This window comes from Phlebotomus papatasi, chromosome 2 (assembly GCF_024763615.1).
Source record: "Phlebotomus papatasi isolate M1 chromosome 2, Ppap_2.1, whole genome shotgun sequence".
Classification (NCBI taxonomy): Eukaryota; Metazoa; Arthropoda; class Insecta; order Diptera; family Psychodidae; genus Phlebotomus; species Phlebotomus papatasi.
This window is the reverse complement of record NC_077223.1, coordinates 26,862,446-26,889,852: the sequence shown is the minus strand read 5'-3', so window position 1 is coordinate 26,889,852 and position 27,407 is coordinate 26,862,446. Positions and strand designations below refer to the sequence as shown.

The window sequence follows — 27,407 nt, the reverse complement described above, 5'->3', positions numbered from 1 at the left end:
CCGAACCGAAAAAAGTATGCGAAATTGAAAACAAATGGTAAAGCATAACAAAAAATCAAGCATTGCGTAAAGTCTTTTCCACTTTGTCTTCATTTCCTGCTTTATCTCTCCACCAATTTTTTGCAGTGTACCAACTGTCGCTCAGTTAGCGTCATATTTGAACACAGTCAGTGCCGGTATTTTTGTGCTCCTGGAAAATCTGTATTTTTACCCAGTTTTCCCTGAAAGAATGGAAATCTCCATAACTCCTCAAATAGTGGAAAAACTCTGTAAGTATATTTTATTATTTTCATTGAATTTTGTTGTGGATTTTACCAATATTTGGCCTGTTCCAGGCCACTCGATTGAGGAGATTCGTGTGAGGGCATTGACTACTGTCCAGGGAAAAGTCACCAAGGCGTTGATCAGTGGATCTGAGCTTAGTTTCAATGGAGTTGATCTCATTCGAGGTCTCCTGAACTGGTTCAATCAGGAGAACGTTAGTCGGGGAGATGTTGCTCTGCAAGTTATCTTCCTGGTGCTGAACGTGAGTAGAGATATCCCTTGGGTGAAAAAATTTCCAGGAAAGGTAAGAATGAAGTTATTGTTTACAGAGCAAATATGGCCCTGAAATTGTTGAGTATATGTCCAAAGATCAACTTAGGAGGGAATTCAATAAGATCCGGAGGGTTTTGAAAGAAGAGGAGCATTTGAATGTCCTGATGGACATTGAGAGTGTCATTGAGCAGATTGATGTGAAGAAAGTTGAGGATTCTTCGGGAAATATTCCGACAATTGACCTCACAGATGATCTGCCTTCCCTTGTGGACAATCTCAATGTTGGAGATGTCCAGGTGACTCCTAGGGAGTACGTGAAGTGCTGGAGTGTTCCAAATGCCGTTGATCTCAAATCCATAAAATTACTTAGGGAATCCCTTGATTCTGGGACTCCTCAAAACTTTGTTCGTGCCTTGGACTTTTTGTCCACTGCCATTGAGGATTATCCTCCTGAGTACTTCCTTCAGCCTCCGTACCTGGTAGTGAAGTTCCAGGAATTGCTGTCAGATGGAGGGGATATTGAGGGCATTATTTGCAGATTTAACTCAATCCTGAAGAAAAGAATTCAAATCCTCGCCTCAGCGGCTGTCTATGTTCCTGAGGCTGAGGAATCTGGTCCGGAAATCTTCACTCAGATCTCTGTCTCGAAATACTGTCAGGAGATGTTCACCGTGGTTAATTCCTTGCTGAAAGGCACAGAAGATCAGACAAAGATCAATTGGTGCTTCAAGATCTTTGGTCAGATGGTAGATCTCCTGACAATTGATGGGCAGAGGCTTCCATCAACTGTTGAATTTTTCCTGAAGGAACTGGGATTGCTGGCAAAATTCTTCAGGAAGTGCCTGGGATACAGGATGCAGGACTTCAGTGCCAGGAAACTGTACATCAAAGTTCTTCAGTTGATTGTGAAACTGAAGAAAATCCCCCTGAGCTGGAATGAAGATATCTCCGGCCAGGAATTGAACATTGCAAGGCTGGACATTGCTGTCAAGAGCTGCTACTCAGATATTTACCATTCCATTGAGAAGATATGCCCAAGATTGGAGAAAAATGTCCAAATTCTGCTGAATTGCGAAGAGATTCTGCTTCCGGCAGTGACATTGCTTCGTCCTCTTGAAGAATTCTCAGACGAGGACATTGTTGCACTTGGAGTAGATGCTCTAAAATCCTCCAATATTCATCAAAGTATCCAATTGACAGAGATTCTCATCAATTCCGTGGTCAATTGCATCCCATTCTTCCCGGGAAATGCAAAATTGAGAGAATCCGGAGAGAAAATAATCCTCCAACTTCTAGCTCATCCGTGTCAGGAAATCCGACGATTCTCTTACCAAAAAGCTTCGGAAAAGATGAAGTTCTTCGTATCGTCGCTCATTGATGGTCAGCAGATAATCGGCGGCAGGGGATTAGGTGGAGATAGTACATTCAGAAACTTGGGAATTCCCCTGACCAGAGAAATCCTCACAGAAATCACGGTTTTTGGCTGTTCAAGTTCCGATCCTGTCATCCATTCCAGCGCTGAAATCATGCTGATCTACATCCTAAAGAGCCGAGTGATCCTCAAGGGACAGTGGAAGCTGCTTAAGGATCTACTCTTCCCCATCCTGCCTCTCCTTCAATCCTGGACAACGAGATCCACTAAATTAGGCGAAGCAATTCTCAGCCTCCTCCATCCGGACAGTGAAGTGGCCAATGGATTTGAAGTAACTGAAGCCACAGTGAGATTGCTCTTCAGTCCTGATCCCATTGTCCGGGATGAAGCTGTCTCTAGGATTCTCTACATTGTCAATTCTCATCCAAAAGCCCAAGATTTCCTGCCAAAAATCCCCCAAATAGCCGACACGGTTACCAATGACATTGCCCTTTTGGATTATCAAATCGACATGGCGGCACGCTTCCGGTCAGATTCCCACCAGGCATCCTCAGTGGAGAGTCTCCTGGCGATACTCAAAAGTGACAACGTGGAACCTGCCGTGCGAAAAACAACAATAATGCAACTCAATCTCCTAGCCATGGATCCCTGTGTCAATGACTACCTAATGAGTTGCGGAGCCAATATAATTATCCTGGAAATCCTGGACAATTGCTTCAGAATCTCCCAGAATCGAGATTACGTCGATATTTGCATTCCCGCCATTGGGATTCTCTCAAAACTTCTACTGCACTGTCCAGTTCTCCGGAAAGATCTCTCCGAAGAAATTAATGTCTACTTCATCATTCTGAGGAGTCTCCTGATGTTCCACCATGATGACGGTCTCAAGGCAGATGCAGCCACGGCGCTATTCCTCCTGTCCTTCAGCACCTACACCATCGGCAGCTACAGCATTTCCCTGCCTCGAATTCTCAACAAACTGAAAATCCCATTCCTGCCACAGTTCCACTGGTCAGAGAGTCCTCACAGAATCCTCTCGCCACTCGAGGAGATCTTCTTCGAGCCAGATGGTCACTCAAGGCCATCAACTGCCGATTCAAATTCCTCAGACAAAAGCACCTTCTGGCAGTTTCTGAGGATCTCCTTTGCCAGTATTTGGTTCAATGGCCTAGAAAATGTTCTCATGAATGCCAGGCAGTCAAAGAGGGCGACTGAGGACGGCCAGAGGATCAACTATTGTCATGTTCCAATCAATGGAGGAAAGAATTACAGGATGATCAGAGCATTGGATTTCGATGATCGCCTCAAGATGACCAAGAAAGATCTACTCCTGATTCATGCGTCCCTCCCAATGGACTCCTTCAGGTACTTCATCCACCAAATTGAGAACTCAACAACCCACCAAGAAGTGTCTTCTGCCATCGCTCATATTCACTGGTGAGTTGCATATTTATTATTTATTTTATTGAATTCAAAGAGACATTGTAATCCATAATAGCCTATGGTAGATGAGATTTTTATTGCTATTCATCATGTATGGAAATTTGGGTTAACTCTCGTCTCTTTTGGGGCTCTGAGTACCCATATGAATATTCAGTGAAAAACAATGTTTTTTAATTATTCAGGATTGATAAAAATCCGATTCTTGTGGATGATTACAAACTATAAGGATGTCCAAATGTAAGATATTTTTTGTAGGACCTCAATTAATTCTTGAGCTTAGATATTTTTGATTAAAAATTGTGAAATTGGCTTGCAGCATATGCTGCGGTCCAGAATGAGTTAGGGTAAGTGCGCCAAATTCCGGCCAGCTTGCAATTCCGGCCACCTTTTTTGTTCCTCGAATTATCATGAATTTTTACTTTTTACATACTCCAGAGAGTATACAATGCAAAAGAATAACAAAAAATATAGTTTCGACAAACGAGATGACGTGAAAAAGACATTTGAAAAATTCCCGAAAGGCAAGGAACTATAAGAATGAAGGTGGCCGAAATAGGGCACCAAAGTTATGTCTATATTTTTATTCATTTTGAAATGAATTAAGAATGATTTTAAAGTAAATAAAGACGGTAAACTGTCTACAAGGTTCTAAGCAACACTCCTTAAGTAGAAGGAATTTAAAAAAATAATTTCAATTAAATATATTACATTTCAAACTTGAGACTTTGGCGCTTGCATGCAACTATGCCGAAATTAGGCACACTTAACCTAATCAAAAATATCTAAGCACAGGAATTAATTGAGGTCCTACAAAAAATATTTTACATTTGGATATCCTTATAATTTGTAATCTTTGTAATTATCTACAAGAATAGGATTTTTATCAGTTCTGAATAATTAAAAAAAACATTGTTTTATATAGAATATTCATATGATGCTTTGGGTACTCAGACTCAGAGTCCCAAAAGATACGAAAGAGTTAAGGGGGTTTCCTGAAGTATGAGGTCAAAAATTATCTATTTGTCCTGGATTTAAAAAATGAAATGACCATGCTTCCTAAAATATTTGTAATATTGCTCTACAAAAAGTGATCCGAAAAAAAAGGTGTGACAAAGCGTCCCAGGCTTTGCGAAATGCTCGAACTCATAACTTAGACGCTATCCCTTAAAAGTACTTTCACATCATTTACTTTTACCCGTTCTCCCGATTTAAACCGATTTGAAAATTTCTCGAAAGATTCCACAAAATTATTTTAAGAATAATAAAACTGATTTTCCGACAAAAATTGATTATCGGTCCATAAGCGGTTCATTACCGGTTCACAACCAATTTTTTAAATCACTCAAAACATTGCCCAAAATAACTTAGGACTAATAGAACTAATATAATTGAATGTCGAATAAAAATTGGTTATCGGTTATGAACCGGTTGATTACCGGTGCAAAAACAAATGGAACCGGTTCAGTTTTGTTGAAAATTCCAAGACCTTTCCAACGAGCCCAAACATGACCCCATTCGCCTGATAAAATGCGCTCTGTAAACTCTTTTTTAACTTTTGACCTTGAAAACCCGTTATTAGAAACAATTCAACGATATTCTCACCCATGGTCAATTGTCCGTCTGGGTAATCTCTAAAACATATTTCAAAAATGAAAAAAAAGTACGACGCGTTTTCCAGAAATCCTAAAAAACATGATTTTGGAGAGGAAAGGGAGAGTTGGGAGGAAAATGAAAGGAGTGCTAACGATCCTTGGATCGACTTATAGGGGGTCCCTCTTAGGTCCCACATCGCTATCTCTAACCGTTTGGCCTCTACAGCTGTCGACAGCCGAACGGAAAGATGGTTAAACCGCGTGACAGAGGGATTATGTACGCACTTAGTTCCGGAATTAACCCTTTAACGACGAAACACTTTTTACGGACTGAAAATCAACAATAAAAATTAAACTAAGAAACATAATCAATGATAAGTCTTACATCTAACCTTGGAACGTCCAAAAGTGTCTGATTCGGTGTATTTTGTGCTTCTATGAACGATAGGGACAAAAATAGTCCAAAAATTTAAGTAATTTTTCTGACAATACCAATGAATAATAATTTTCGCTTTAATGAAAAATATTACGTATGAGTATTGTAGTTTTTATTGCCAAAAGGGTTTTGCATAAAAAAATATTAGAAGTAAAAAAATAAATAAAATCAATTATGAATTTGAGAATTTAAAAATTCGTCATTTTTTAGCTTAAAAAATTACTTTATAGCAAATAGCTAGAGACTTACAAAAAATATCCTAGATTCCTTCGACCTTCTACTTTGCAATTACGTACAAACATAAGGAAAGGATAACTTCAGGTAGTCAGGAAAAATAATTTTCTTTGTGGGACACCGGTGTTCCAATCGTCCTTAAAGGGTTAACTCTTTCGTCTCTTTTGGGACTCTGAGTACCCAAAGCAGCATATGAATGTTCTGTGAAAAATAGTGTTTTTTAATTATTCATAACTGAGAAAAATTCAATTCTTGTGGATGATTACAAACTATAAGGGTGTCCAAATGTAAGATATTTTTTGTAGGCCCTCAATTAATTCCTGAGCTTGGATATTTTTGATTAAAAAATGATGAAACTGGCTTGCAGCATATGCTGCGGTCCGGAAAGAGTTAAATCTTTCGGGATTATGCACCTGACGGAATTATGCATATACAATTATGCAAATTTGCCTAGCATTGGGAGTCAATTTATGAAATCATTTTTGAAATACGCCTGAATGTATATGGTAAGTGTGCCAAATTCCGGCAAGCTTGCAATTTCGGCCACATTTTTTGTTCTTCGAATTTCCATGAATTTTTAGTTTTTGCATACTCTTGAGATTGAACAATACAAAAAATAAGAAAAAAATATCGCTTCGACGAACAAGATGATGTGAAAAAAACTTTGGAAGAATTTCGGAAGGGCAAGGAACTCTGAGAATGAAGGAGGCCGAAATAGGCCACCAATGCTATGTCTATATTTTTATTCATTTTAAAATGTATTAAGAAAGATTTTAGAGAAAATAAAGATGATAAACTCTCTGCAAGTTTCCAAGCAACGCTCCTTATAAAAAAGTAACAAAAATATTCAATTTTTATTAACAATATTACATTTCAAACTTGAGACTTTGACGCTTACATGCAACTATGCCGAAATTTGGCACACTTTACTACCTTGCGAAGCGGGAAATTTGAAAACATTTTGCTACTTTTACTTAATAAAACTTTAATTTCTTTTATTAAATCAAAGATAAAACAACAGTAATAACTGCTTTTTTTACTGCTCGAACTCAAAGAGAGAGCAGTTATACTTTTTTTTTCAACTTGTTACAGAACTAAAGGGCAAACGGTAAGAGATAGCGACTTCCGGTCTTCGACGACCCCCCCCCCATAAATTAACATTATGTAGAACAGTCCTTTTTTTCTTTTTCCGTCAATCTCCTCCTGCCCCTCCAAAACCATGTTTTTTGGTTTATTTCGAAAACGGCTCCTACGATTTCCTTCGTACCCGTCAAATAATATCTGCAGATATCTTTAAGATTTCTGTAGAGAAAATCTACACCTCTACAGAATATCTGCAGATAAATTCTGTAGATATTCTTACGAATTTTATTTGGGCTTGGGACAAAATTCGTCGGAATATTTCGGCAGATTTATGACGAATCTCTGATGAATTTCTGTAGATATTCTGTAGATTTTTTCTACATTCCAGACTTTCCAGACAAGATGTGTCAGAAGAGATGGAAAAATTTTTCACTGAAGTTTGCAAAATTCTATAGAGTTATTCTTAGTGATATCACGGTGTTTATATAAAATAAAGAATTCTGCGACGCCGTGTTACAAGTAGAGAAAAGTGAAGTGAAAACTTTAAACAGAGTGTCGACCAAAATTTCGTGTTTTTGTATCATTCGATTGGTGATTTTTAAGAAATTAGTATTTTTGCTCGCAGTTTTTTTACTTATCTAAAATGTGTACTCGGTAATGCTTGTTAAGCAGAGCATACAATTTTCTTTATAACTTCTACAGTTTCTTCATAAATCAACAATATTTTTGTGAAGTAATGGAGGTTATGCAGATTTTCTAGGGAGAAATTCTGCCGAGAATCTGCAGATTTTCTCTGAATGTACTAGAATATACCGTTAAAATTCAAAAAACCTCCGAGTAAAATCGGCAGGTAGAGCAATGATTTGACGGGTAGTCAAGGCGAATATTTCGTCCTTGGACACCTATGTTCGGAAATCATTTCGATATCGAATTTTCGAAGCTCAACCACTTTGGACGGCCTATTTTTCAACCGATTTGCTTAATGATTTATTTTACGCTAAAAGTTTCTAAATTCTACTTTCCTTAAGCAATTTCTTTTTTCTGAATGTTTTTTTTTTAATTTATCAATCAATTTGATAGTAAAGTAGTATGTAACCTAAAAAGTATGCAAAAAGTTAATACACGGATAGCTCTTTCTCGTGAACTCGAGCACTCCGCATAACTGAGATGCTTTGTAGTATTATTATGACTCTGGCACACATTTTAGATTGGGTAAAAGTCAAATATTCGAAATTGACATCCCTTTTTTCTTATTAGATTGAACTAAATTTAATTTGGTGTGATGTTCAAAAGAAGAAGATTCTAAAAGACTGGGAAAAAATTCGGAGAAAGACAGGGATGCGAATTTCGATTACATGAAATTCTTTCGATCTAGAAGAAGGTGTGCCAGAGCCATTATGGTGTTGAAACACCTTTTATCAAGAAAATTTTGTGGAATCGAAATTCACATCCTTTTCCCTCTCAAATTGTTTGCATAAGTCTATTACTCTTTCGCACTCTTCGTGTTCTTTTGAACATCACGCCAAATTTAATTCAGTTCCGAATTTTGAGAAAAACATTTGAGCACTGAGAAATATCCGAAAAAGTTAAAATAACATTCCGGAAATGTTAATTTTACCCTGCAGTATTGAATTGATCCAAAATCGGTGTAAATATTACCCTTTTTAGGTGTATTGGTGGTTAAAGTTACCCTTTTTCATGTTAATTTTACCCTTAAAAAGGTGTAAAATTAACATTAAAAAATGTTGATATATTTTTACACCCAAAAAGTGTTAAAGTTATGAGGAAAAAAAGTTAATTGCACCCTCTTTTTTTCTCAGTGAGGGAAAAAGATATGTGAATAATGATTTTACGAAATTTTACTGATCTAAACGGCGTTATCACACTTGCACATTAAAATTTTAATGTGATTCACATTAATCGTCGCTTGTAAGCGTCCAAATATGTTATTTTTGTCTTTGAGTCACTTAATATTTGGGGTTTTTCTATTTATTGATAAAGAAGTGGACTTGGCCTTAAAAAATAAGTTTAAATTTACCTAAAGCATAAATATTTTTCACATTAAAAAATTAAAGAGAAAATCGCATTAATGCTATAAATCAATTTATATCAAATTTTGCGGTCCAAGTCTATCTTTTTATCAACAAATTGATCAAATTTTGAATATAAAATGATTCAAACACACAAATTACACATTTGGACTCTCACCAGCGACAATTAATTTGAATCATATTAAAATTTTAATGTGCAAGTGTGATAACACAGTAAAAGATGTGCCAGAGCCATTAAGGTTGTATTAAATTATACATCCTATGGAAGATTGACATAAACAACCTGTGATGAAATTTTTCACCGTTTTTACTCATGAGGTTGTTCGTCAACGTTAAGACGGCGGTGGCCGTTAAAAACCACAATGTATTTTTTGCTTCTCTTGTGCTTTTCCTTAAAAGCATTGCTGCTCAATAAAATCTATCTATCTACAGTAGACTCTCTCTCAATCGGGCATATGGGGCGAAATGTCATCCGGTTTATCGATAGATTTGGGCGTCAAAGTCTTTGTAAATTCCACAAAAAGCGCTCAATTATAAAGAATCGCGATAAAATAGGAAGAACTACAGCAAATTTGAGCGAATTAGCTTCATAATTAAACGTGAAAATTGTCAACAAAAATTTCCGCCCGATTGAAAAAGAGCCGATTGAGTGAGAGTCTACTGTACCGTTTATTGCAAAATGTCAAAAATTTGAATTCAAATAACCCTAACTGACGTAAGTGTAAAGTTTGACAATTTTTTGAATTCCAACGACTTTCCAGCAATTTGACCCTGGATCCCACCAAAAAATTCCCAATGGAGAGTCTTGTGGTGATTCTCAAAAAATTCTGTCTCACTCCACCTTCAACATCTGAAGATTGCGATCTCTTCGGGAAGATTTTGCAGCTCCTCCGGATCATGTTGGATCACGAAAATGATGGAAAGACTCGTGAATGGCTCATTGATCAAATCAAAATTCGCAATTCTGCCTTCACTAGCATTTTCCTAGCACCATCAATTCCCCATGTGGTTTACCAGGAAAATGCCAAGCTCCTTATGAAGATTTTAGGAGGTTTTTCAGATGGAACGCAGGGTGGTGGTTCAGTGAGGAAGGATAAAAAAATATTAGGTGAAATCTTTCGGGCTATCTTGAAAGCTTTAGATAAAAATCTTGAGGATTTGAATCAAATGAGTAGAGCGAGAATTCTCATGGGTCTGCTCGTTTGTGTGACATGCAAGACTTTTCTGGAAATTGACAATGCAAGCTATGTTATTAATCGTATCCTGAGATATACAATGGCTACGAAGTCTCTGTGTCAGGGTGGCTCAAAGTTCGTCCTCAATTGTTTGCTAACAGTCCGGGGATTGATGGATAGCACAGAGTTAGATGAAGGGAGAATTAAACCAAAATACATTAGATACATTTCTGGACTATGTGGGCATAGTGATGTCTGGATTAGGCAAGCATCTTGGATGATTTTGTGTAAGTGGTCAGAAGGATTTAGTGGAGCTCATACAGTGATAGAGGAGCTCAAGTTCCTTCCTGGAGGCTTCCATGCGTGCTGCATTGTGACCCTTTTGGACAATCACGAAGCAGGATGCGTTCGTGAGATGGCAGCTTGCACTTTTCGCAATCTCTGCTCCCATAGAACTGCAAATTCCGGAAGTATTGCTGCCCAGGTGTCGCCCAGATGTAGCGAATCTGAAATTCAGGAGGCCAATAATCCTGAGAACCTAATCATGGTCATTGTAAAGAAACATAAAGTTGCTGAGGAAATTGTTAAATCCCTAGCGAATTTTTCCATCTGGGATGCTGTCCAGGAAACAGAAGACACAGAAGAAAAGCGAAAAATTTTAACAGATTCAAATGCAGTTCTCGGATTTTGTGTTCTCTTGAAGGTCATCACGGAAATTGATTCAGCGTATATTGATGTTTTACTGGAGGAAAATTGTCTGCAATCTTTGGCCACAGTTTTAGCCCTTGTGCCAACGAATCCTTCAAATAGTGTCTTCCGGATGGCATCGGGAATATGCACAACCCTGATCCCTTGCATTCTGCACAGCGAAGAAATCCTGCAGTGCATCGTAGGGCAGAATCATGCTACCGTCGGAGCTCTTCTATTCCTTCAGGACGACTCTCTATATTCCGATTGTGATAGTGTTCAAGACATTGCTACACCATTCTTAAAAATACTCTCCATCTTTGGAACATGTCCAGCTGGATTCAATATTGTGACAAATCTCATGCAAGAGGAAAATCCGGAAAAGCTCTTTTCTCTTGCAACTCGTGGATTACTGGTGGATTCCGGAAAGGATTTTCAATTGGCATCACTGGAATTCCTTTCAGTCTATTTAAGAATGGGAATCACCCAGGAAAATGACAATTTTCTTCACCTAATCGATCCCAGGAGTAACATAGTATCACAAGATGATGAGAATCTCAATCCAAATGCAGAAGTCATCATCAAATCCGGCAAAAATTTTCAAGGAGAGAAAATGGTAGTTACTGTAATCTTTCAGAGAATGCAGAAACTCTTTGAAGCACTGTGTTGTCAGGATAAGCCCGAAATTGCATCATTCCGATCGTGCAATGTAAAAAAGAGTGCCGGAAAGGCACTGGGAATCCTTCTGAGCTGCAGTCCTTCCAGCAGATGTTTAGCAAAATGTTCAGAATTCCTCAGTTTTCTCCTGAAACGCTTGGAGGATACCTGTAAATCACTGGGATCCTCATGTGCAGACTTTGTCCGCCATCATGGAGAAGTGAAGAAGAAACCGATTGTTAGTGAACTCATCCTGATCACTGATATCCTTTGTGGGTGGTTTTCAGCGGATCTTCTGGAAAATACATCAGAAATTGATGCCATATGCCGAATTATGCTGAAACTGTGGACATGGAGTGGATCAACACGCCATTTACAGGTATGTTCATTTCTTCTGACCTATGTGATCCTAATGGCTTCGGCTCACCTTTTAGATCAGGAAAATTTCATGAAGTCAAAATTCGCATCCTTTTCCAAAAGAAGAAGAAGAGTGCGAAAGAATGAGATGGATATAGGCAAAGCATGTGCACTGAGAGAAATCCGAAAAAGTTAAAATAACATTCCGGAAATGTTAATTTTATCCTGCAGTATTGATCCGAAATCGGTGTATATATTACACTTTTTAGGTGTATTGGGGGTTAAAGTTACCCTTTTTCATGTTAATTTTACCCTTAAAAAGGTGTAAAATTAACATTAAAAAATGTTGATATATTTTTACACCTAAAAAGTGTTAAAGGTATGAGGAAAAAAAGTTAATCGCACCCTCTTTTTTTCTCAGTGTGATAAAGAAAGGGATTCGAATTTCGACTTCATGAAATTTTCCTGATCTAAAAGGTGTGCCGGAGCCATAATTTTTGTATTTTGTAAAAATATTTTGAAGTTATGAAAGATGATTTGGGATATTGTGTGACCTAAATTCGAAAAAAAGCATTTTCTTACTATCAGGAAAATTTCTAGCTCAATAACATTAAATTTTCATTTTAAATGTCGTTTCTAATTAAATACAATGACGTATTAAATACAATGTGAATAAATAAAACGTCTGAGAAAGAAATGAATATGAATTTCAATTTAACTCATTCAGTCAATGTACCAGAAATACTTGAGGAGATAGGATGTTCGTTCATTTTTTGGGATTAGTAGTTTCCTACAGATTAGTAGATGAATTTTTTGAAAAGAATTTTTTTTACCTATTATGGGGGTGCCGGGAGCCCCTGTCAAACACACGTTTTAACGGTCACTGAATTTATATTCTGTGCATTAATTCATTACAAACAAACTCTATTGCTTTAGATAGAGTAACTATCCAAGAACACAAATTATTGGCAACTAGAATTCAAATCAGGAAAGAGGAAAAAGGAAAATTTGAACAAATTCACCTCTTTCCGTCCGTTTAGAAAAATTAATTTCATTTTAGAAAATCTGAAGATAGAAATTTATGGCGACAGTTTTTATAAGTAAATATGGGAGACCGGAGATGTTAGGAACAGGGTAGTTTAGCACACGGTAGATTTTTCTTTAATTATTAAAATATGTAAATTGAACTGAAGCACTACGCAATCGTGGGCAACATTCAGATCTATCTTGATAAGAATAATGGATATCCTCAGTTTTATTGCTTGGATTTTATAAAAAAAATTCTCACAGTCGAAATTGTGCATAAATCCCGCACTACCTCAGCACAAACCGTGTAAAGTCTGTATAAATCTTCTTCTCCTTTAATATCTAACGGTTAAAATTGTGCACTAAAACCCTATAGCTTCTGCTTGAAAAAAATCTAAATTGTGTGCAAAACCTACACAACCTTGGTATATAATGGTTAAAATTGTGAATAATACTCGCACAGCTTAAGCATAAAACGGTAAAGATTTTGCTAAAATACGCACTGTTGAAGCAGAGACTGTTTAACTATCCGTTTCATGCTTCAGAAATATGATTAATTAACCTTTTTATGCTTAAGCAGTGAGAGTTTTATGCACAATTTAACCGTTTTATGTTTAAGCTGAGTGAATTTTATACACAACATTGCCTAAGTTCAGTAATTTTCGTACCTCTACGGACGATAGGGACAAAAACAGCTGAAAAATTTAAGAAATTTTTCAGGCAAAACAATGAATGCTAATTTTCACTCTAATGATAAATATTACGTATAACTCGTTGTACCTTCTAATGCCAAGAGGGATTTGCTTAAAAAATTTTCGCTGGTATTTTACAAAATTCTGATTTATAGTTGCTTTATTTCTAAAAATTGCCTAAATTACACGAGGATAGTATGTGCAAATATTAAAAACACTAACTTGACCATTTGGAAAACATTCGAGAAATAATCTTGCCATCTATTAAACATATTATGTTATTATTAGAGACAAAAACTGAACATATTATTAGACATTCTTATATAGTTTTATATGAATGTGTTGGGCTTAGATATTGTATATGCAACGTATACTTATATTTTAATTTTTTTATAATGTATATTAATTATAATATATATATATTTGTATTTTTTTTTAAATGTTTTTTCGTGTGAAAGAGAGTTTGTGCGCAAAAATAGAGCTAGCGCGCAAAAAAGAAATTGCGCGCAAACAGTGAATCTTGCACGCAAAAGTCGAAAAATTAATAAAAGGATAGCTTTCTTCCGCTATTTCAAAAACGTATTTCGGAATATCTCTATTTTAGATAAACTTCTGGCTTCTCCTTAAGCATCTTAGTGAGCAATCTTACGTCTTTTGCCGGAAAGTTTCGATAACTTACAGCGGTTTTTCCCAATCGATTCTCCAACTCATGATCACTGCCACTGTCCAGGAGACTAATCGTGCTAAACAGCACGAAGTGGACCTCTCTAGGCTGTCACTTCTGCTGAGATTCCTCAGCAACTGCTGTTCTTGCATTGAGAGTCGCATTGCGATGGTCAAGCAAGGATTGTTGGACAATATTAGTCAGTTTCATCCATCCGTGACGCGGCTCCAGCGTCCTCAGGGTCATGTGATAGAGGAATGGCTTAAATTCTATGAGATTCTGTCACGGTACCCTGAAGGAGAAAGTGCCAGGCATCTTACGGTTCTAGCAGCCCTTATACCGCTGCGAAATCCAGGAGTTAGAAGAAAAGCAATTGAGATTTTGAGGAATTTCGCTTTTGCAGACGCCAATACGGCTGCTTTGCTAGCTTCGGGTAAGTTTAGGGAATATTTCTGATTTTCTTTATTGGTTTTTCAACTTATTGGATCTTGTAAATTGACCAGAGGAGTTCCTGACAGCTGTAAAGTATGTTCTCGATGAAGGCGATAGAGATGATCAGAGAAACATAGTCGCAGCTATCTGGTCAATCATCGAGAATAATCATCGTGCCAAGACGGCCATTAAAGCATCTTCAATTCCTAGACGACTCATAAAAATCCAGAATTCTCTGATAATCGAAGGAGTCTCTGAGCAGACAAATCAACTCTATCAGTCGCTCGAATGTATTTCAAAAATTCTCAATCAGTAATCAGTTCGATCGTTCTTTATTCAAAAATCAATGTGTTCTAGTCACTTCCTAATCTTGCTTCTGAATCTCAGTAAATGAGAACAGAAAAAAGGACACAAATGTTACTCAGTGGTACGTAAAAAAAAGATATTAAGGATGTCAAAAGAATTGTGCCACGCTGCTTTTGCCTTCTGAAATGGAGCAATTTCTACCGAAACCGGACAATTGTGATGAAGACTGTTGCAAAGATGAGGAAAGTATTCAGGAACACCTTGAGGGCGCCTCCTCTTTGGCACACTTCTACGTCATCGAAGAGTTCTATATAATTCCGAACACTTGTGCTCAAATCCGTACTATTTGCTGGTACAAGTCCAATCGTGGAGTCCTAGAACACAAAAAAAACAATGTAAGTCAAAATTTCCGTTTGATTTCAGTTTTATTTTAAAAATTTTAAATTAATCCCGAAGTTGCTTTTCGGTTACTGGGAAAAAATCCGAAGTTAACCGAAAGGCAGCCATAACTGTCAGTTTGACAGCCATTATGAATTTAATAGTCTGAAGTTTTATTGAAAATTTTATATTAAAAATGTAAAGACACCCGCAAACATTTGTATTAAAGCATTTTAGATTGTAAATGTAGTTTTTTGTGCCACGGATATTTTTCAGTGAATCGAGCTTTGAAAGGTAAGAATTACAATATAATCAAGGATAATGATACAACATTTTCATTTTGCCTACATTCATTGTCTTAGACCCAAAGACAATGCTTCTTCTCAAAGATGCCCCATCCCGCTCCCGCCTTATGGATACTCCCCTAGAGTCTTATTATTCAGGGTTCACTTTTATTTGCTGTTTTTACGTTTATGGGACATGAAAATTTCTACATGTTACCCATTGTAGATGATTCGTGGAAAAGTTTCAGTGTTAAGATTTTTTATGAGTTCTTGGAGTTCTAGTTCATAACCGATTTGAAAATATATAAAAAAATAACTCAAAAGATTTTCTAAAATACCTTAGAAGTACACAACTAGCAAATTAGCTGCCTTATAGAGCCAAATACTTGAAATGATCTCATAATGATCTTCTAAACAGCTGTCAGCGGAATTATAGGATAGAGTTATAAAAGTCTGATAAGAAGCGTAATACAATCCTACGAAACCCTTTTTATAAGATAATATTTCTCAAGAAAATATCTTCTATAATATTTTACTTACATCAAGCTCAAAATATGTGTTAATAAGAACAAAAGCCTTGAGAACTATTTTCTTATAAATCTTATTTCAAGGTGTGCTACAAGTTCTTTTTATAAATTTTTTTCAGTACAATGCTTTTCACGTGAAAATATTAGTTATTTTCTTAATGAAAATCAAAGTAGTCCTATTTTATCGATTTGCTTAATATTTTCTAGAGCCTTCTGCCATTTGTTTGCAATTATTACTTCCTAATTTATGAATAAAACCGGAAAACAGATTAAGTACGCTGTGAGTTTTCTATTAGGATAGAAAAGCGCAATGAGTGCAATATGGAAGAATATTAAAAACTGCTACAAGATTCTCATATTTGCTCTGCAAATAGTCTTATAGAATAACCTTACGGCGTTATCACACTTGTACTTTAAAATTTTAATGTGATTCACATTAAATTGTCGCTTGTGAGCGTCCAATTATGTTATTTGTGTCTCTGAGTCACTTAATATTTGGGATTTTTCTATTTATTGATAAAGAAGTGGACTTGGCCTGCAAAAATAAGTTTAAATTTACCTAAAGCATAAATATTTTTCACATTAAAAAATTAAAGAGAAAATCGCATTAATTTTTCGCATTAATGCTATAAATCAATTTATATCAAATTTTGCGGGTCAAGTTTACCTTTTTATCAATAAATAGATCAAATTTTGAATATAAAATGATTCAAACACACAAATTACACATTTGGACTCTCACCAGCGACAATTAATGTGAGTCATATTAAAATTTTAATGTGCAAGTGTGATAACACAGTTAGACTTTAACACTTTTTTCCACGTGAAAAATATCATGATTTCCACAAAAAATTAAAGAAATCCACTTTTATCAGTTTGTACCATTATTTTTTTTTGTCCTTCAGTGGCACTTGCACCTTTTTAATTTATAAAAAAATACCATGGGAGCGTCCAAGAAGTATTTTCTCCTTCATTTTGCCTTGTACCGTTCTTAAAATACGATACTCTGCTTTTTTAAACACCGCTTATAGTACTCCCGAATTTGTCTCAGTGACCCTTATATGTAAAAGTGACGCACTACTAAGATGCTCAAGAAGTTCTTTGAGCACTACTGACAAAGAATGTAAAACTAATTTCTTTATTTCTTGATTATACACTCGTTATCACTATACCACAGCACGTTTTCACCTTAAAACATTAGCACAATACAGCAAATCTACTCTTATTGAATGAATTTGTGTGAAAAATGCTTTCCAATTGATAAGCGGTTGAAAATTAAAAATGAATAAACGGTTCGTTAAGAGGCCGTAACCATTCGAGACCTCTTTAGACTTGTCAGAGATTCCAAGACCTTTCCATCGAAACAAAACTTTCTCAAATCGGATGATGAGTATACTTTTTTTTTTTTTTCTCCACCCTGCCCTTTGGCCCTTACTTCTAGAGTATTTTGGGCCGAAAAGATGAGTATACTCTCTAAAGCCTTTTTATCATTTGACCTTGAAAAATTTATAAGGATTCTTCAACTGTATTTTCGAAAAACAATGAAATGTAGAAAATGTTTCCGCCAGACAACAGCAAACTAGGACAAGTTTGGAACATAGGAGAGCAGCAATTCAAGGTAAATTTCTGTATAAGAAAGGAAATGTTCAACAGTTTGATAAGAAGCGGAATGCTCTACGGATGTGAAATGTGGTGATACGAAAGTTGTGGGAAACTGGAACTTAAACACTTACTTAAACAGACTTAAAGAGGACTTAAACAGTGCACAAAAAGCGCAATTTTAGAATCGGAAACTAAAATAGAAAGGATAGCAACGGTAGTAGCTAGCAGAGCAATCCAGTTCGAGGAAAATATTAGAAGAAGTCCAAACAAGGTGTTGAAAAAGTGTGTAAAAGAGATGAAGAGTAATGATCAACCGGAATCAACATAGAAGGAAAGTAGGAGAAAGTTCCTAGAAGGAGTTGGTTATTCCGAAATGATAGTAAATACAAGATTAAACGAAGGAATGTCTATTTGGTGCGAATTGCAAAAAAAAAGGTCGAGAATAGGTAGATCAGGAAAGATATAACGTACTGACAGAAGAATACAAGATACCCCTTGGATACCGAAGTATTTGAAAAGAGGGATTGCGACAAAAATACTTGCAAAATATAGATGTGAAAACTGGAAAAAGACATTAGAAAAATGGAGAAATGAGGGAGATAAAAAATGTGCTTTTTGTAAAACAGGGTAGGGTGCTGCTGCCGCGAACTCATTCATATCAAAGTTCAGTTCACGAATATTTGATTAATAAGCAAATTCCTTTATATGGCACTTGCAGTTGGTGCGGAGGAATGCCATGAAGCTAAGCATTTCCTCCGCCACTGAGTCAGTTCCAGCTTGGCTCTTGTACTAATCAATACAATTTTAAATAAAATGTTTTAATTATAAGGGCAATTTATGTGTAAGTTATTTGAGTCCCTACACTGCAGGGATGTGAGAGGGAGGGAAGATAGAAGAGAAATTCTGAACGAAGATGGAACAGGTGTAGATTATTTCAGAAGATTGAAAGCAGCTAAAGCCAGTGATAAACCTAGATAAGCTTATAGAGTTGTGATTCCTTCATTGTTAATGACAATGTCCTTATATACAGCTGGGGGTACTAAGGTGCTGGAGGGATCTGGCAAAGAGTGTCCAGGGCTGGAGAAGGTTTGTGCGAGAGGTCTGATCCCTTAAAGGAACGTTGCAACCACTTATATAAGAGATCGCTGATAGCCATAATGTTTTATGATTTACAACCATGTAAATTGATAAAATTTCAATTGCGAAGGAGTTGAGTGAGACTCCCAAAATTATGAGGAGAGGACCAGTAATTAACTGTCTGTCGATTAAGAAGGGCATCGCGTGAGGTTTAAATCGCACAGGGATCTAGTTCAAAAAGAGGAACGCATCGTAGGTTCATATCAAATTCACGACGCTAGTTCTAAAACTAAATGATCATAAGTAACTTCTCTTGCAAAACGGATTGACATCCAAACGATTAATGTTCGCAAGACAAGATAGATGTTACAATAAAGCTTACCTCAAGGCTTACCTTGAATAAAAGATGTTTCACACCAGCAAAAATGTTGTACATTTTGAAGTCTGGTTGAACCTGGAAGTAGAGATCAAAGGATGTGAGAGCGTTTACGATGCCATCACGTCTTGTCGAATCTCTCCGAACGACAATCTCTCCATCAATAATCGTTGTCATAACGCAGTCGGAATCAACATCGAAACCAGTATATGCTGCTAAACTTCCATTTCGGCAGAGAACTCGGAAATCATGAGGGTTCAAGAGAAGCTCCTGTGCATGTTCTATCAAAGAAAGAGTATAAATTAGTTAGAAGTGAAGTTGTCAGCAAGATACTTCCAATAGTCTTACTTTTGAGATACTGCAGCTCAACTACAGCAACATCACCAACTTCTGCTAAGCACCTGAGAGCGCCTTGGTTTCCGAAATAGCGATTCGTTGCATCAGCATTGCAGTTTCCGGGGATTCTGTCCAATTGCTGGCGTATTTTTGTCTTCTTTTCTTCATCATATTCTGGATAATGTTCCTCTTCTACTGGATCTTCGACTGGGCTTTCTTCTTCATCATCGGCAGGAGGCTCTTCGTCTTCAACCGGAGGCTCTTCACCATCTTCTCCAACGGGTGCCTCTTCACCATCAGTGCGTGGCATGGGAACAGATCTCTTAGATATCCGATCTCCGTCAACAGAAGCATCTACTTCAACAATTGGACGCACAGGCATAACACTGTGACGACAGAGACTACAGATATTTTCTGGAGTGTGTCCAGTGGGATCGTGAAGAGGATCTGAAGCTCCGGGAACACAGGATTCTCCAAAGAATTCCCCAAGCAGAACGGAGAAGTTGCAGTTATTCTGCGGGAAAAGTCCTTCAGCTTTGGCTGCGCTGACAAAGGTGACTTTGGCGATACCTCCGTACTCTGGAAAACAGGCTCTGGCATCCCTGAGAGAATCTAAGCCTCGGAATGTGGCATTGGCTCTCACAAGGATCACAACTGATGAGTATCTGTTGCTCTCAGTTTCGGCATACATGGCTGCTGTGAGATTGTATATACTGTAAATGGATTTTCATAAATATTAGTATGCATACAGCTTGAATTACTGAAGTGATACTTACTTTCGTGCCAGGAAACCATAATTAGAGTCAATTCCCATAAAATCTGAACCATTTGTACTGATATCCCTGAGACATTCAACGACATTTGATCTTGGATTTCGACATTCAACGGTAGGGAGAACTCCCGATGTAAGACCACCAGCTGAGATTACTTTGCACTTATCATATTCATCTGCTGAAGTTGTGCACCAACTTGCGCGTGTCGAACAGAAGTTGAAGTCAATAGGGATCTCTCGAATACTGCGAACATAATCCCGAAGTCTCTGCAGTGATTGTGGACGATGGACAACTGAGCTCTCCGACGTGATAATGGACTTGATAGCATCCTGAAAGACGAAAATATTTAGGAAAGAGTTTCGCTATTGCATCAACGTATGTTACCTTCCAGGGTTCACTTCTACCGGTGTTGAACCAATCATTCATCAACTGAGGCAATTGCACCGCCATTGGATCACTGGCTACAACTACGCGCCACGGTTGTCTCAGCCAAACACAAGGATTCTCGTTGAAAGTAATGCTCTGCAATGTCCCATTGGGACACAAGTAAGCAAAGCTATCAACATGTTCACGGAGTTCTCCATTGAATATATCTTGAGCAACTTCCCTAGCCACATAAGCTGCAGTTCCTCCGCGAATCAGACAACGCACAGCTTCCGCATGAGAGTTTTCTGATCCAGATCCATTGCGAGGGTAGTCGCAAGTGTTAGAATCAGGATCGCAGAGTTCACACAAGTTAGGAAAGAGCTCTTTGAGGCGTTCGTCTTCTTCAGGATTATTTGACCATGCTCCTGGGCGACAGGCGGATGAGAAAAATCTGGACATAGCTGAAGCTTCAATTTCTGCAGGGGACACACCATCGCGCTCACACTCAACAGGTACCACGGTACGTTCAAAGTGCTTGAGAAATCGCTCAGACCATCGCTGGGAGCGATCGTAAAAAAGACCTGGGTGGCAAAATTTAGCACCTTGCAGACCTTCAGTCCCACCCTGATGTTCATTGCGAACCAGCACAACGGATTCATAGTCAACTGGATTGTCGGCACGATCTGAATGACGAAGTTCTTTCACAACTGTCATTCCATCCCAAGCTAGAGCACCGATCTGAAGAACACTCTCAGGTCCAAAGATCCCAAAGTCAGCTGTATTATTGAGCATCCTCTGAGCACACTCAATGCTGTCTTGGACACGTACACATCTGACCTGGGAATTTCCGCGGTCCATCTGTTCGCATTCGGCGGCAAAACGGATTGAAGAGCAAAATCGAATACGTTCTGTAATGAAAGAGCAAGGTTTTAGACAGAATCTATAAATAATAATAATGTTGGCACAACATTTCATGAAGGAACTAGGCCTTCCCGCAAGGGGATTTCTAGACATGCATTATTATTTTTTCTTGTACGGGATAAGATTGTCAGTCCCATACCCGTGGAATCAAGTACGGTGAAGCTCACTGGATGCAATCCGAACACCTTTAACGCCAGAAAAATTCCTGGTGACCTAAAGGGGATTCGAACCCGGGACACTTGCATCATAGAGCGAGTGCTCTATCACTTGACCCATTGAGTGCCCATTTAGACAGAATCTGCTTATACAATTATAAACGAATACTTGGAACTGAATTATATCAATAATTTAGCCTTATTCTCTTCTTCTTTGCGACGAATCTATCCCATACAGTTTGCAATACAGATTATAACTACGACCTGACTTAATCTCACACCGTTCCATAAACTGACCTCATCCCATAAACCTATCGGGTCGTTCAAGGGATAGGTCAACGACTTCTGTATACAGACATCATATGTAAGGTTTGTTGCAAAACCAAAGTAAGGATTAGGTCTTTTCTTCTCAAAGAAAAGAAGAGGAAGCACAGATTTATTCTTGGCCAACCCCTTATTATCCAACTATCACCGGAATCCCTTAAGAATAATGTTAAACTTCATCTCATGAGGTTCATGATTAGCTATCTAATGGATATGAAATAAAGAACTATGCCTTTGCAAACAATAATATTTTTCGTATCCCTTGAAGGCTCACCAGTCACTGCGAACCTTATCCTAGCCAGCAAGTTGTGATCCCCGCTTTAGGGGTAGTTTGGCTAAGGTAGTGATTGAATACGAATTGAATTCACATATAATTAAGATGAGAATTCCCTCCGACCATAAGGGATTCCGGGATTATTCACCTGATAGGATCATGAACACAAAATTGTGGAGCTCAGAGGAAAAATGGCACATATCCTATGAGCTAGAGCATAGGATATGTGTCATTTTGCCTCTGAACTCCACAATTACGCATATTTGCCTATCCTACCATTAAAAGCATTAACAACTAATTTGAGAATTAATTTTTGTAATACCTCTAAATGTATGCAATTTTGCACGCGTTAAATTTGGAAATCATTACTTCTGAACAATTAGAGCAGAAAATTGGCGGAAAAATTGTCAACAAAACTATGTCGTATACCAAGGTGATCCTGTAATTAATTCGAGAGAAAAATTATTGCGCGTAGTTTTTCGGTCCCGATAATGTACAGTGCGTAATCTTGGGGCGCCCTGTACAGCGCCTATCAGAGGTTTCTCCAGAATCCTTAGTTTTCTTCCTAACGATCTATTAGATAGATTTATTCATCAACAATGCTCTCGAAGTACAGTTTCATTTTGATGAAATGCTGTGTAGTTTTCAGCGGCCACTGCCGTCTTAGCGTTAACGTACAACCTTCAGAGCAAAACAGTGCAAAAGTTCTTTCTGAGGTTGTATATGCCAGTGATGTAAAAACATGTTCGAATATGAAAGGCTTAGGAAAGTAAACATTTCAGTAGTAATGGTGCTATTCCAATGAAAAAATGAGCATGTTTTTTAGCACATTACTGTTCTCAAGTACTAAAAAGACCATAACTGTTCCCACATTGTATTTCAATTAATGTCGGTTGGGAAATCGACAAGATTAATTTAATGTTTTCACTTTCATAGTATTTTCTACATTTTCTTTACCATGATTGACAAGATGTAAGGTTCTTCTCTCTATACAAAAGCTTAATATTTTCCCCAGTTTCAAAATTACCAGTCATGACAGGAACCGACACAAAAGAAAAGTTTAACCAAAATCCGAATTCGAATATTCCCTCCGAGCAAGCTTTCACCCGATCACAATGCCATATGACATTCAGTCAGTGTGGGAGTAACGTCATGTCAGCTTGGTAGCGTAATGCAGTTGGATGGCCGGGAGTTGACAACTTTAGCCTCAACTTCGGATTTTCCCAGGTTTTCCATGATTTTCCCGTGAGTTCTCAAATGGTGAAAAGTCGGCGAGCAGCATTAATATTCTCTACTCGTTATTTTCCTTGAAATGACGTATGGGAACAGACATGGTCTTTTTTAGTACAGTAGAGTTCCTCAAATTTGAAAATTTGAGGGGTGTAGATGACAATTCTCACTCCTCAAATTTGAACGATATTTTCAAAAACGTAACGGAATTCATGTGAAATGCAATGCACTTTCCCTAAATTAAGAAAGATGACTTTAGGGAAGTTAATATAATTCAATAATATTGAGGAAACAACAGAGAAAAAAAGTTCTAATTCAGACTCAACGCAAAGCTTTCTTCACATAACCTCAAATTTTACATTTTGAACTCAACCGTCGTTCAAATTTGAGGAGTTCAAATTTGAGGAACTCGACTGTACTTGAGAACAGTAATGTGCTAAAAAACATGGTCACTTTTTCAATGGAATAGCACCATAAGACATAAATGTTTCAACTATAGGGGGAACTGGGGCAGTAGTAAACAGGGGTAGTTGTAAACACTGTGATTTTGTCATTGATTTTAAGACTCCAGAGGATAAAACCCATAAGCATTCATAGATACCATGGGGATGTATGCACACAGATGAATTGGTCAATAAAATCCTAGTACTTTAAAAATAAAAATCATTTTTCTCGAAAATGTTAATATTTCGATTATTTTGGTCATTTGGATTTCCACCTAAAATTGAGAACTGTGTAAAATAATCGAAATGTAGCAATACCAGTTCTTTCCTACAACCTTTAAGGTTATATTAATGTATTTACTAAAGATATTGAGATTCTCAATTTTTTAAAAGAATTAACAATTGGACAGAAAACAGCATTTGGGGTAGATGTAAACAGGTAATTTTCCTGTAATTGTAGATGTCATGAGTGTAGAATAAATGGCAATTTTTTTTCATGCGAAATTTCTAATTAATTGACTACGAAAAAATTGGTGGCTCTGTGTTCAATAAAAAGTCACATAATGTCAAAATAGAGGGAAAATCCATTGAAAAATGTCTTTGATTTGCATGCTTTTAGTTTTTTTTTGCTATTTTCTTTGTTAAAAGTGTAGTGATTTTTTGAAAATATACAGTCTTTATATATCTCTGAAGTAATTAAAATAATTGAAAGTGGTGCAAAGTTAATTTGAAGGCTGGAGAAAAGGGTGTTTACATCCTCCCCAGAAAGTGTTTACTTCTACCCCAGGTATTTTGTGAAAAGAGAAAAATGCATAGTGACACAAATTTTATTTTTATGGAAAACTCAAAAGTTTTCCAGTATCCGCATTACCCTCGATGTTTTGCCTATACCCAAGGGTAAAACATGAGATAAGAAAAATTTTCCAAAAAACCACTGTGTGCTTGGAAAATCGCCTCAAATACGCATCTATCGAAAATGGTTACATGTGCCCCAGTCTCCCCTAGAACCTTCATAAAACGTGTTCTTATAAGCAAGAATGATTCGACGTTTCACAATTTTTTTTCTTCAACAAAAGACTTAGATCTCAAATTCTTCGGACGCAAATTTATCGGATTTCACTCTATGGCCTAAAATCGATCGAGAAATGCATATGACAGGTGATATGGATGCAAGAAATAGCATTACCATTCCTGCCTTTGTATTATTGCGTCAGCCTTACTCTTTAAAATTCTCTCTATTAAGGTAAAAGAAGACCACATTTATCTAAAGTGATTTTATTCTAAATGTTTAAGATGGATTAAAATGGGATTGAAAAAAATCAGCCGTAATAGTTAGTTGCAGTTTTTTTTCAATAATTTCTTTAAAAAGAACAGAAATGTTACCCATCGTTTCTCTTTATATGCTACATAAAGTTTTTTGTAATGCTAAAAATTTAAATCCGACATCAATCAGAAAATCAATCAAGATAAACAATTGAAGATTAATAATGTTCTTTTGAACTTTGCAACTAGACTTAGATTTTAAAATCTTTGCTCCGAAATCGTTTACAATAATAACCGTAAGTTGAACCGTTTTGAATTTGTCTAAAAGTAATTATCCAAGCCTAAACTCGTGAAGTGATGCCTAATCATCTTATCAATACTGTAAAATATCTCTGGTGCAATGAATCGTTTTTCTTCACATATATAGTAATTTTTCGCAGAAAAAAAATATGATTGCCTTATCTACTTAGACAACACTATGACTCAATTGCTGATAAGATTGACCAAATAGAGAGAGTGACTTTCCCTGACATATAGACATATTCGTAATCATGATTTTCTCAGAAAGCGATGACGCTCTGAATTGAGAACATGATATCATATCGTGGAGATTGATATGATTCCCAAGCGATTGCGCAAGAACCAACATATCTCAGGACAAATGTTACTGGCCATATTCGGATAATCCTCATCATGGTCCGCCATGACCGTGAGATTAGATAGGAAGTCCTAAAAGTGATAACGTCGAAAAGTGGGTGAAAATGGGTTTTTTACCATGGAAATCGGAGTTTTTTTTAGGAACCACACCTAGTTTGGAAGTTTCTCACAAAACTTACCATCGCTCACAGAGAGCCCTATGAGAGATAATCCTAAAAGTAATCCCAGGGAAAATTTCCCGCCCGCCATCATGAATAGAAAAACTTCACAAAACTTCCACTAATTTTTTTTTTCACTTGGAATTTTTCCTCGATGGTCACGGCACTAGGATAAAACACCAGTCTTTGCCACGGTTCTGAATCAACTGAACTCTGGAAGAAAAGATTAAATTGGAGTGCGCGAGTGTTATCTTATCAAACAGCCCACCTTGTCCAGGTGAGATGCTCGTGGGAAGAAAAGAGAAGGCAGCATGAAAAAGCAGGGGAAACCAATCCCTGTGTACTGGTGATAAAAAAAAACAAATCGACAAATAAGACTGCGGGAAGATAAGAGAAGAACTCCTCGAATTTTCAGTATACTTTCCACTCATGAAAAATTGATCTGCAATTGATTTTCATTTAAATTGAGTCACGTGGAATTTCTAGCGAAAAATTCTGATGATTTTAATTTTTTAGTCATTTCCTTTTGGGGAAACAATGCTTTGTAAATATTGGATGAGATGATGAGATAATTTCCGGATGGGAAATGAATTGTTTTGTGATTGTGTATCATCAAATTAACAAATTTAATTAGTCATACATTATACATATTAATTTTTCAAGCATTATTATGTAACTTTGCATTTTATAAGATACAAATAAAATAGAATAAATAAATAGTAAAAAAATAGAGATAGAATAAAAGAAGTTAAGATATGTACGCTTTTCATTCTATTCAAATAATTAAAAGTTTTCACATTGTTCTATTTTGTTATCTTTTACAATTGAACTGAATTCATGATGCAGTTCAATCTTTTCCAATGCTATAATTTCTGATGATATAAAAGAATAAAGATATGGTTCAAAAAGGTGACTTGAGCCCAGAAACGATGCGATTTTACTCTTCGTTTCCAGAGAGATGGGTAATCATAAACCTCATAAGATAAGGCTACAGCGGCTACATCGATCTTGAAACTTGAGGTTAAGCCCAGTTTCCGAATGTCTCTTATTGTTAAATAGAACAAGGCGTGAATGAGTGGCTCTCAGAGTGAACCTGTGAGCGGCGATTGGCAAATGTGTGCCAAACTGGAGGTAAAAATCGACAAATTCCTATTCCTATTCCTAAGCACATTTCAAATAGATTAGATGGTCTGATACCTCACCTCGTTGTATAAATGGAATCGAGAAACACTGGTTGTATCTATAAGGAATTGCATATACATTCTATATGAATTTTTCAAATGAAAATCATCTCAACTGAAGTATATCCTTAAATTGAAAACATTTAAGCGTACTTCAGCTGAGTTTAAATTTTACATTAAAATTGATTAACAGTAAAGTTCTGACCTGAGATTTGCTTCAGTAAAGTGTTCATGGAGCACTCACTCACGAGTGTTCATGGAACACTCACGAGTGTTCATGGAATACTCACTACACTACACCAGTGTTTCTTGCAACACTTGCGAGGCTTGCGAGTGTG

At 36.9% G+C, this 27,407-nt stretch overlaps 2 protein-coding genes across 2 annotated transcripts; one reads left to right on the top strand and one right to left on the bottom strand.

Annotated features, from left to right (window-relative positions):
• The first annotated feature begins 149 nt into the window (after positions 1-149).
• Positions 150-15,367, top strand: LOC129803292 (protein rotatin homolog). The gene is made up of 6 exons (XM_055849741.1): positions 150-269; positions 336-526; positions 594-3,346; positions 9,510-11,646; positions 13,947-14,439; positions 14,510-15,367. Exons 1-6 carry the CDS (start codon positions 230-232, stop codon positions 14,752-14,754), a joined length of 5,859 nt encoding a protein of 1,952 aa, XP_055705716.1. The 5' UTR covers positions 150-229; the 3' UTR covers positions 14,755-15,367.
• On the bottom strand, positions 14,755-26,107 carry LOC129803293 (transferrin-like). The gene is made up of 6 exons (XM_055849742.1): positions 25,910-26,107; positions 20,482-21,371; positions 20,101-20,426; positions 19,337-20,037; positions 19,007-19,269; positions 14,755-15,118 (listed from the first exon to the last, which is right to left on the bottom strand). Exons 1-6 carry the CDS (start codon positions 25,980-25,982, stop codon positions 14,942-14,944), a joined length of 2,430 nt encoding a protein of 809 aa, XP_055705717.1. The 5' UTR covers positions 25,983-26,107; the 3' UTR covers positions 14,755-14,941.
• Positions 26,108-27,407: the final 1,300 nt, after the last annotated feature.

Bases quoted from the DNA above. Each gene is read 5' to 3' on its own strand.
- LOC129803293 (XM_055849742.1), bottom strand. From the start codon at position 25,982: ATGATGGCGGGCGGGAAATTTTCCCTGGGATTACTTTTAGGATTATCT. The intron at 20,427-20,481 runs GTAACATACGTT...TTCGTCTTTCAG, and splicing joins GTAGAAGTGAACCCTGGAAG to GATGCTATCAAGTCCATTAT. The intron at 15,119-19,006 runs GTAAGCCTTGAG...TTTGTGTTCTAG, and splicing joins TGAAACATCTTTTATTCAAG to GACTCCACGATTGGACTTGT.
- LOC129803292 (XM_055849741.1), top strand. From the start codon at position 230: ATGGAAATCTCCATAACTCCTCAAATAGTGGAAAAACTCT. The intron at 3,347-9,509 runs GTGAGTTGCATA...ACGACTTTCCAG, and splicing joins GCCATCGCTCATATTCACTG to CAATTTGACCCTGGATCCCA. The intron at 11,647-13,946 runs GTATGTTCATTT...TCTCTATTTTAG, and splicing joins GATCAACACGCCATTTACAG to ATAAACTTCTGGCTTCTCCT.